General features: G+C 55.8%; 1 protein-coding gene across 12 annotated transcripts in view; it reads right to left on the bottom strand.

Annotated features, from left to right (window-relative positions):
* Window positions 1-10,653, bottom strand: part of RFFL (ring finger and FYVE like domain containing E3 ubiquitin protein ligase) — a 74,926-nt gene that overhangs the window by 4,370 nt on the left and 59,903 nt on the right. For 9 of the 12 annotated variants that reach the window (XM_042255416.1, XM_027975292.2, XM_042255413.1 and 6 more), the window contains 4 exons: window positions 7,118-7,510; window positions 3,050-3,133; window positions 1,965-2,175; window positions 786-809 (listed from right to left, as the gene is read on the bottom strand). In XM_042255416.1, the coding sequence (XP_042111350.1) occupies window positions 786-809; window positions 1,965-2,175; window positions 3,050-3,133; window positions 7,118-7,510 (712 nt within the window). The remainder of the gene's footprint in view (window positions 1-785; window positions 810-1,964; window positions 2,176-3,049; window positions 3,134-7,117; window positions 7,511-10,653) is intronic. The other 3 variants (XM_042255415.1, XM_042255419.1, XM_042255420.1) reach the window with 3 other exon arrangements.

The raw sequence follows: 10,653 nt of genomic DNA, 5'->3' as shown, positions 1-10,653 counted from the left end.
GAATGTATCAGCCAGAAGACCGTGCCCCATTCTGAGCAATATGGTGAGAGCTCTTCCCCAAGAAAGGATGTTCTCAGAGTAGTGTAGGGGCCTGAAAAGCACTTTAAAACTTTTTCAGAAGACACTCCAAATTTGTCACTTAGTAAAATGGCTGTATAGCCTTGAGGCTTTCAGAAAAAGGTCTAGCATGTTTTAGAGTGACTGTATCTGCAGTCAGATTCCTGCAGTGCATTCTGGGGGTGCCCAGAGACCTGTGGGTGGTCTTTAACATACAGGTTGGTACATGGCAGCTGAGTGCCACGAAACACGCTATACATACAAGGCTCTTAGCTCACCACCCCTGCTTTTCAGTTGGTACCAGAAGCTGATGAACATCCCAAGTGATTTCCCTGAAGGTACACACAGAGACCCTCCCACACAGACCAAGATGGAGTAAAAGCTATGGTGCCTGAGCCCCAGGACTATGGGCAATGACCAGAAGTGCCAGCCCTTGGCTTTGCCGAAGATTTTACACAGGCTGGCTTCTGAGCTCTGACAACCAGAGGCCTGCAGATCAGGCTGCCCGAGGTGTCCTGCCACTCCTCCCTTCGCAGGGACGGGGATGGGAATTTAAAGATGCTGACGAGTCCTGGTTCCCAGGGAACATCCCCCCCAGTACCGCTCCCCCGCCAGGATGTGGATATGCTCAGAGTTCTCAGAAGGCTAACAGGAGTAAAGGCTGAAGGGGAGGAAGGAGAGGAGAGCGAAGGGCCTCAGCCTGATACCAAACAGGAACAGCCACGTACCGTTTTGGTCTTCAGCGCTGCACACTGCAAAGGGAAGGAAAGAAGGTGTCTGAATACGTGACGTCAAGGAAAGCATCCAGCCACCCTGGCTTCACTCCCAAACTCAGACTGCTCTCCTGCTGGGAACCAGGCTACCCTCCTCAGACCCTCCACACACGGGAGACTCACCCACCGCCCCTGCTGGGGTGTCTGGTCTAGTCTTAGACTAAGGGCTTCCACTGCTTTGCCGTGAACAAAAGTGCCAGGCAGGAAGGAGACTGCACAAGCTCAGTGTTCTTTTCTTCTATCACTTCGGAAGCCGGAGTTAAAGTCAAGAAAGGAGGAACAGTCTGCCCTGGTTGGACTCCCCAGAGGAGCCATCTCCTCGTCCCTCATTTGGAGGTTCTGGGGACCATCCAAAAGCGAAGAGCCTGTGATCAGGTGACCAGGCAGATGTCCCCTAACTCTGATGAATCTGAGCTCCTGGGAGAGGAGAACCTGAATCTGACTTCAACCACCGTGAGCAGGCAAGTCAGCACAACATTGACCTGCAGGAGCCCATCAGCTGGGGAGCGACTGGGTGAAGTCATTTCAGGAAATGCAGAGTTCCAGACAGCTAGACTCGTCTCTCGCCTGCAGGGCTTCTCTGCCTTGATTGGTACAGTCTTCATCTTACCACAAATCGGCAGCACGGACATAATAGCAAGTTTTTTTCTTCCCCAAACTCATTTGACCACAGACCTTGTTTTATTCTGCATCACTGAAAATGATACCATGGCAAATGCTTTGGAAAATGAGCAGCCCCGGGGCAGGCAGGACACACACAGGGTGCCAGTACCTTGTGTACAGAGTTTGAGCACGGCCAGAGGCAGTGATGAGTCTGACGGGGCGACATACGGCGGGAAGGGCCATGGACTTAGACCCAGAAATCCTCAGGGCCAATCTAGGCTCTCCAGTGAAGGGAAGATGCTAACAAGGCCTATTTCACAGGCTGCCCTGAGGATTAAATACATACACACGATGCCTGACCCCCACCCGGGCATCAGCTCCAAAGGACAGTTGTTACTAGAGGACGCAAATGCGCAGGGTGGCCCCTTCCTCGGCTGAAGCATGGGAATGGAGTGGGGTCGCTGTGGCCTCTAACGCGCGGCAGCAGGCGCCCTGCAGCTCTATGCCGCTGCCGCACGCACAGCCCCTCACCCAGGTGCTGGAGTCCCTTCTGGTCCTTGTACAGCCGCGTCACCCTCTCCATCAGTTCCCACTTCTCACAGCAGCCCTTGTAGTTGACGAAGTTGCGAGCCAGGATCTCCTTGAGCTGTCGCACGGTGAGACCTTCAATGTCCTCCAGGTCGGTCAGGTCAGACAGAGAGGCCCTCCGGCCTGGGACAAAGCTGTCCTCTGAGTCGACGGACTGAGAAGGCAAAGATGGGATGAATGGGCTCCACTCCCCCGCCCCCGCCCCGGCTCTCACTTCCAGGACCCCAGAGCTCTCATCACTCTGTGCTTTTGGTGACTGGCCTCAAGGGAAGCAGGAATGGGGGCATATAGAGGATTACATGGCGCCAGCTATGCATCGCAAGACAGACCTCCATCTCTTCCTGACCCAAGAGCTGTGCTCAGGCCCAGCCGGCCACAGCCCCACCCCCAGTGGCCGGGCAGGAGGGGCAGCACCAGCTGAGGCAAGAGGTTTTGGATCCCGATTGCTCCACTGACTGATGCTGAGCAGCACCGGGCACGATGCTCACCTCCCTGAGCCTGTCTGCCCCAGGCTTCCCATGGAGATTAAACGAGGCAGCACGAGAGACTACCGCACGTGGTCTGGGTCTTTCTCCCCTGGAGAGAGTTCTGCTTTCCCACAGAAGCCTGCTTCCTGCACAAGCATCCTCTCTGCACACTGGAGACCACAGCTCTGCGGCCTCACAGCAGTGCCCTCTCATCTTTCCCTCCTGATTATCTGACCTCCTTCCCCTGACAATGGCCACTGTGTGCTGGAAGCAGAGAAGAACAAAACTGACTCAGCGGCGCCAGGAGCCTGCCCTCCAGCTGCTCTCAGCAAGTCAGCAGACTGGAAACCAACGGGCTGTGCCGCTCCGTAGCCTCCACTGGGACACAGACGCTCCCGAGGTTCACCTGGAATGCTCACACTAAACGCCGCCCCCACAGACAGGATTTCAGGACTGTCACCACAGCCTGCTCCTCCCCTCTCCCCCGTGAGGCCGCCCAGAGGGTCCTGGCGAGAACAGCGGTGAGAGCAAAGGCGGAGGCACAGACCCCACAGGGCCCACCTGGGTCTCGTCCTCAGCATGGGCTCTGGCCGTGCGCTCCAGGTAGACGGGCTCCTCTTGGTCCTGAGACACATGGCCATTGGCCTGTGGGGACAGAAAGATGCCGTCACATCCGCAGAGCTGTCCCACGGATGGCATGGGGCCCTTGCCAGCTCATGCCATATCCAAATGCATTCTCACCTCCCCGGGAACCTGGAGTCTCGCATAACAGCATTATAGAAGCCTGACTCTGTCAGGCAGGGAAGCGACATGCATATATTTCAACTCTAGCCAGGACGGCATTAACTGCCACTCACCGTCAGTGTCGGCTCAGCTTGCACACTCCGATTGGAAGGAAGATCCCACGGCCGCTCCTCTGCCGGACCGCCGTCAAGCCCGTTCCTGACACTGGCGCCACAATGCCAACCCTGCAACCTCTGCCCGCCATCCCTGGTTTTGCACCCAGACCCATGTCAGCTCTTTGCTCCCCAACTGTTCAAACTATGTCTCCGCTTCTGCCACACGAAATCGCCCCGGCTTCCTCATCTGGCCCAGGTGAAATCAAAGTTTCCAGACCCTCACCACCCCACCCCTCTCTCTATGGCTAGTCGCTCCTCTCATTAGAAATTCTAGAAATATGCTCCAACCAGTAGGGCAGACTATTACTAAGAGCTGTCTTGAAACCCAGTCAAAAATTATTCTAAGGCATCAAATAGTCTATTAGCCTGAGACTATATAAGACTAATTAATGCCTATGCTTAAGAAGTTTCATTCGGCTTAGAATTCTGACCTCTCAAAAGGTTTCCTCTGGTTTTGCCAGAGTAGTCAGAACTGGGAGCCACCTAATCCTATCACCATTTAAGCCACAAATCCCTTCCTAGATCCTCTCCACCCACTGCTCCCAAACAGGCGAAGGGTCTGGTGGGAGCCCAGAGCAAACAGGTGTCCGAGCTCACAGGCCTTTTCCAGCAAAGGGACAACCCGGGAAACCAGTCACTCACTGGCCCCCGCTGCTCACCTCAGGTTAGAATGCATAATATGGAGCTAATTAAGAAAAGGCACGCAACCACACAGAAATGAAGAGTAGAAATAACAACCGTCACCAAAAATGCCAAGTGACGATAAGGTCCTGTACACAGCACATGTGGGCAGAGATGCTTCCCAGACAACGTCCAGTTTTCTCTTAGCTTTACGTCAGTGTGGTACCCACTGGCCTCCTGGTGTCACCTTGGAGTTACAAGAAGCCATTCAGAGCCTAACCTTTTCCTAAGTAGACAGTTTCTGTATGTCTTCTCTTTTCCACAAAAGAGAAATTCTTTTGTGCTGCAAAGTATGCTCCTGTCTTTTCAGGATGTCCACTGGCTGAGCCCTAATCTACAGTGAGTGTCTGTCTACAGTTGGCTTTATTCCATGCGCTTCCTTCACTAGCAACTACTGCCAGGGGGTTACAGGCACAGGAAGGGGCCCTGGTGAGGCGAGCGCTGCTGCCAGCAGACACACAGCCTGCGTGCCGCGCGCTGCAGAATCGTCAGGCAGCCCCACACGAGTTACTGCGCTTGCCCTATTTTTCTGGCTGGCAAAATGCGGGCCTTGCCAGAACAGGGGACGTGAGCTGACCTGAAGGCCTTCTGGAAACATCAGAGAAGCACCCAATGAGCCCTGGTCAACTTCTGATTAATGAAAGGAACCCACCTAAAGGTTCCTTCAGGGGAAAAGAGAAAATTTCCTCGAGGCACTCTTCTGACTCCCCATAAACAGAGAGAAAACCCTGGAGCAAGCAAAGGGAGGAAGTCATGGCAGGCGGCCCAGCCTGTCCAGCAGACAGAGCAGAGCCGAGGGAGAGTGAAGCCCCAGAGCGCGCTGGGGAGAAAGCCAGCTCAGGCCGATGAGGGAGCTGCGTGCGTGTCCTGCAGGTGAAGGTTGCGACCACAGCGGCCTTTTTGGCTCAGTGCTCGTCAGAGCTGAAGCAGGGGCCCCGTCCCAGCAGAGGCGGGGACCAGAACAGGAGACGGCAGCCCTCCACATCCTGTGTGGGAGACGACGACACTGGTGCATGCCGGCTCTGGCGGCTCAAAGCCCTTCAGACGTGGGGTCACGCTGCCAGTCAGTCGTCCCCACATCCTGGCAGGAGCCAAAGTGGTCTGGATTACTAACCTCATCGCCTTGTTAAAGGCTCAAACCTCCCCCAAGTGACCCGAGAGTCAGTGCCCAGCTGGATGTGGAAACTGGATCTCCTAGGTCCTAATCCTCCCACTGTTGCCCAAGTCAGTGAGTAAAAGGCTCACTGAGGCACTGAAGTATAGCTACAGGACGTCAGCACGCCCCGATGATGACAGCAATCCTGGCACTTCGGGGGTGGTTAATATATGCTCACTGAATAAACGAACGCACGGAAAAATAGTTCCTAGAGACCCAGCACACGAAAGCCAGAGGCTGCCACTTTCTCCCCCAACCCTTCCCTTTTCCCACCATGGGCACCTAGTCTGCAGAGCTGGCCCTCTGCCCACGTCCTGTCGGTCCTAACCTTACAGGGTCCCCTGGGGCTACCCACAGTTTCCAGCTACTTCCCATCCTCTGTCCAGTGCCCCTCCCACTGGAGGCGGGGCACCACTTCCGCCGTCCCCACCCCAGGCCTCTGGCTGAAGCCTCCTGCCTTGCCAGTGCTGGGTCCTCCCCCGCTCCCCACCGAGTGTGTGGGTGTTTGCTTCCTATAACTTGACACAAGTCTTGCTGTCTGACACCCTATCCTTTCCTCTTTCACCCCCCTCAACCCTCTCCTCTGGAGAAGGCAATGGCACCCCACTCCAGTACCCTTGCTGGGAAAATCCCATGGGCGGAGGAGCCTGGTAGGCTGCAGTCCATGGGGTCGCCAAGAGTCGGACATGACTGAGCAACTTCACTTTCACTTTTCACTTTCATACATTGGAGAAGGAAATGGCAGCCCACTCCAGTGTTCTTGCCTGGAGAATCCCAGGGATGGGGGAGCCTGGTGGGCTGCCATCTATGGGGTCGCACATTGTCGGACACGACTGAAGTGACTTAGCAGTAGCAGTAGTAGCAACCCTCTCCTCAGTGATAATAACGATATCGTTTAGTCACTAAGTCGTGTCTGACTCTCTGCAACCCTATGGACTGTAGCCCACCAGGCTCCTCTATCCATGGAATTCTCCAGGAAAGAATACTGGAGTGGGTTGCCATTTCTTTCTCCAGGGGATCTTCCTGACGCAGGGACAGAACTCAAGTCTCCTGTATCGGTGGGTGTATTATTTACCGCTGAGTCACCTGGGAAGCCTGAGGTCCACTGGCATCACTCTAATGCAGCAGCTGGTTTCCACATCTACCTTCCCCCTTAGAGGGGCTTTCTCAGCGTAGAAGCAACATAATCCTCGATTCCGTGCTTTCCGGGCCCGGTTCATAACTCAGTCCCTGTGCTGCCCGGAGCCTTCCGTCCCCAGGCCCTGCTGGGATGCAGATAAGGCCGCCTACTGTTCAACAGCCCTGCAAGCACACCCCAGCCCAGCCAGCGCGGGCAGGAGCGGCCGGCCCCGCGCCTCGGCCACAGTGTTTCCCTCCGCTGCCTCGCCTCCACATCCTCTTTTTGGCCTCACCACGCGGCACGCAGAATTTCCCCAACCAGGGATCAAACCTGTGCCCCTTGCACTGGAAGCTCGGAGTCATAACCGCTGGACCACCAGGGAAGTCCTGCGTGGTCCTTTTTCTCCCTGGTGCCTTGTGACGATCACTGAGGGACTGAGGTCCCCGTCGGCCCAAGAAGGCCATGGGGAGAGAAAGCAGGAGGGTAATTTGATCAGAACCAAATGTGAAGACCTAACAGTGAATTTTCTCAAAATGTTTCTAGACCAACCAATTTTTAAAAACTAACTGGGATAGGAACGTATTACAAAGAAACAGAAAAACACAATAACCCAGCACCGTGCATCCGTTTCTCTAAGAAAAGCCCAAACATGAGTCTGAAGTCCAGAAAACTCCAGAAAGGCGTCCCGTCACCTGTGCAGCCCCTCTCCCGCAGCGCTGGGGGAGAGGAACCGGGGCCCACCCTGGAGAGAGGGGAGGCCGCACTGGCCGTACCTGCTGCCGGCCTTGCGCCTGGCCGGGGGGTGCGGATGGGAGGCCGGGTGAGGTAGGTGGCACGGCGCTGGTGTGGGGCCGGGTGAGGAAGGCCTGCTGCTCGGGGAAGTCGGGGCCCAAGGGGGGCACCTGAGTCCTGCCCTCCTGGGAGATGACGGGCTGCTGGCCGAGCACCAGGGACACCAGCTCCTCCTTCTCCCGGCACATGTCAGTAGAAATGTCGTGGAGGCTGAGATAGTCCCTCAGGTCCTTCACCTTCATCTTCATGAGCTCCTCCCGCCGGAAGGCCGTGGCGCGGAAGCGCTGGCAGAGAAGGCAGAGGCGGGGCCCGGCGCCCACCTGGCTCGAACAGTTCGTGCAGAAGTTCTTCTTACAGTCCAAGCAGGTCTGCTGCTTAAGAGCGAGAGACAAAGGAAACCATGTCAGGCCGTGAGGACAAGACAGAGCGCGACAAGGGCTGGGCACGACCGCCCCTGTGACTTGCCCTTTCACCGAGCTCCTCCTCTACCCAGGGGTCGGGCCGCCGGGCAGAGTTTAGGATCAAAGCCCCCGGAGGCAGCAGGGCCCCCGAGGGTCTCCGGCCACCACAGGCAGGGCGCCGCGGGCAGGATTCCACTGGAGGCTCACGCCACTCATGCTTCTCACCAGCAGAGAAACAGAGGCTGCTAACTGACAGTGACAGCTTCAGGGTAAGAAAAGCCCTGCCTTTACGAAGTCTCCCTCCCCGTCTCTTGTGGTGTCACCTTGGGGCTGTAACTGAGCCTCTCTGGCCCTCAGTTTCCTCATCTGTAACGTAGGGGGTGATGAAAGCAACTACTTCATAGGACTGTTGTAAAGTTAAGAGATAATGCACTCAGCATATCGGACACATGAGTCTTCCATAAGTATTTAGTGTTTTAATTATTATTTCTAGGAAATACAAGCCAATGATGAGAGTCAAGATTCAAATCAGTATCGTGGAGCAACCCTCCTTCAATAATTGTATTTTGTTCTATACTTCTCAATACTGTACAATTATAATCTTTGATAATTACTACTCCAAAAATATATATATTATTAAATGACTGAGGGGCTACTATGTGCCAGAGCTGGACTTGGCTTATCATTCAGGTCTGAAAGCAGGTGTTTTCCTGCCTCCCTGCGTCCGGGACAGGGCGTCCGCGGCCTGGAGAGAGGAAGGCGCGTCCTGAAGGGCGGGCAGGGAGCAGCGGGTCTGAGGCCCACACCTGAGGGGTCTGGGTTTGGTGCTCACACTCGCGCTCTTTCCACCAAGCCATGGGACTGACTCAGCCCCACGCCAGCGCCCAGCCGTGCTGAGCCAAGGGCCTGGCTCTCCCTCTCGGAACTCCCGGCCCAGGGCCCCGTCTGCAGGCACTGGGGCCCAGGCCCCTGCCCTACCCCGGGAAGGCCAGCTCCAAGTGCTGGGAGCGCGGGGCTGCCTGAGAGCAAACCCAAGACAAATACTTAGTGACAGGAGGCCCTCCAGACACAAAGGGGGAGCTCTCGTCTGTGGAAGTACAGGGTGTCTAGGGCGGCTGACGAGAGGGCCGGGCAGGCGAGCTGGCATCGCCTGGCAGCAGCTGCTCCCAGGATCGCGGACAACACAGGGCACGAGGGTGTGCTCAGCCCCCAGGAGGCAGCTCCTGGCCCCTCGGCCCGAAGGCTGAGTGAGCGCAGGGTCATCCGATGAGCCCTACAGCCACGAGTGGGCCACACACCACCACAGGGGTGAGCCCTGGGCCCCCAGCGCTGGTCCTGGAGGGGCACTCACTAACCCTTTAGAGAAATTAACAACTTTTCATCCCAGGGTGACTTCAGCATTAACCTAAATCCTTCTACCCCCTCTTTTCTAAGTATAGAAAGCTGTTCAAGCAAACAAGAATGCCCAGGAGACTCACATTCCCGGAGTCGAAATCACAGGCCCTCTGGTGCGGCGCTGAAGGAGAAGTCTGCAGAGTGGAGGGGGTTATATTTAGACTTTTCTAAGTGTCATTCAAGCAGTAAAGTGAAGCGAACAAAGGCTGTGACTGCTGACACTCGGAAGGACACATGTCAAGCTCCCTCACTCTCCACACAGTGCTAACCACACAATACAAAGTTCACACGGCTACACGTGCTTTAGAACAGTTCTGGGACCAGTCGCCACTCAGATGGAAAGGAGATGTTTTGGGGTATTTGGGGGGTTCAGTCACATCTAAAGCTTTTCTAGTGGGTGATGTGATGTGTTTAGGATGACACAGTGAAATTACAAGGCTTCCATGTCATAAAGCTGTAGGTCCTGACATGGAACACTGCTTATACTGGTACCGTTTGATAAGACTTCAGTTCAGTCACTCAGTCGTGTTCGACTCTTTGCGACCCCATGAATCGCAGCATGCTTGACACAACTGAACAGACCCAAGTTGCTCCATCAGCCAGATCTAAGCAACAGTCTTCTACGGTGCGCAGCGTACTGGATACCAGATCAGAAAGCAAAGACAGCAACCCACCCAGCTTCTCCAACCCCCCAGGGGCTCTGAAGTCCTGGCATCTGAAACACACCCGACAGGAAGCAGTAGGCCAGTGCTCACTTGAGGCTAAAACCCCAGTTTGAAGAGTCAGGAGAGAACAAAGGAGAAGGAAAAAGCAGCTGTCAACAAACGCTGGCAGAACAAGTAAAGGAAACACTCAAATATAAATTCCAGCAAATGGTACACACTGAGTAGTGAGGTGGCGAGAAAGACGACCTAGGGGAGCCCGGGTGCCCGCAGAGACACCCGGAGCATGGGGGCCGGCAGGGATGCCGGCATGTGGCTCCCCCTGACAACCCACCCTTCCTCTGCCACCCCCACCCCAGCCCTGCTCCCTGGCACAGGCCAGGCCCACGTTCTCAGCCCTCTTCCTGCCGTCCTCCGAGAGGCAGCCCCTCCTGGGAGAGAAAGAGCAGCAGGGACACGCTAGGATTAAGTCCTGGCTGGCTGCGTCCCCACTGGGGGAACTTGTGCAAAACAGACAACTTCCTAGAGTCTCAGATGCTCACCTGCAAAGCCAGGTTCTCAGGACTTCCCTGGTGGCTCAGTGGCCAAGAATCTGCCTGCCAATGCAGGAGACACAGGTTCGATCCCTGGTCCAGGGAGCTCCCATATGCCGCAGAACCACTAAGCCCATGTGCCTACACTAAGCCTGTTCTCTAGAGCCTCAGGGCCTACAGCCCGTGGTCCACAGGAGGAGCGGCCGCCATGAGGGGCCATGCACCGCAACTAGGGAAGAGCCCTCGCAGCAGCGAAGACCCAGCACAGCCCCGAATAGTAAACAAGCGACTAAAGTGAAAGTCGGATGCTGAGCCTGCCTCGAAGGGCTGCTCAGGTACCACAGGAGCTGATGCACAGTGAACCTCAGCATGCGGTAGGCATCCCACACAGTAACAGTCACCTCTAGTTCCCTTCCCCTTGGGCCAAGACCGAGGAGCCACCCCCTCTTTCTACTCTGAGACTTGATTATCTCTCCATGTCTACAAACACAACCTCCCTGCCAGGCCACCCTATCCTCCCCTTCCT

The sequence above is a fragment of the Ovis aries genome, chromosome 11 (genome assembly GCF_016772045.2).
Source record: "Ovis aries strain OAR_USU_Benz2616 breed Rambouillet chromosome 11, ARS-UI_Ramb_v3.0, whole genome shotgun sequence".
NCBI lineage: Eukaryota > Metazoa > Chordata > Mammalia > Artiodactyla > Bovidae > Ovis > Ovis aries.
The sequence above is the reverse complement of the archived record's forward strand: the minus strand, read 5'-3'. Positions and strand labels throughout refer to the sequence as shown.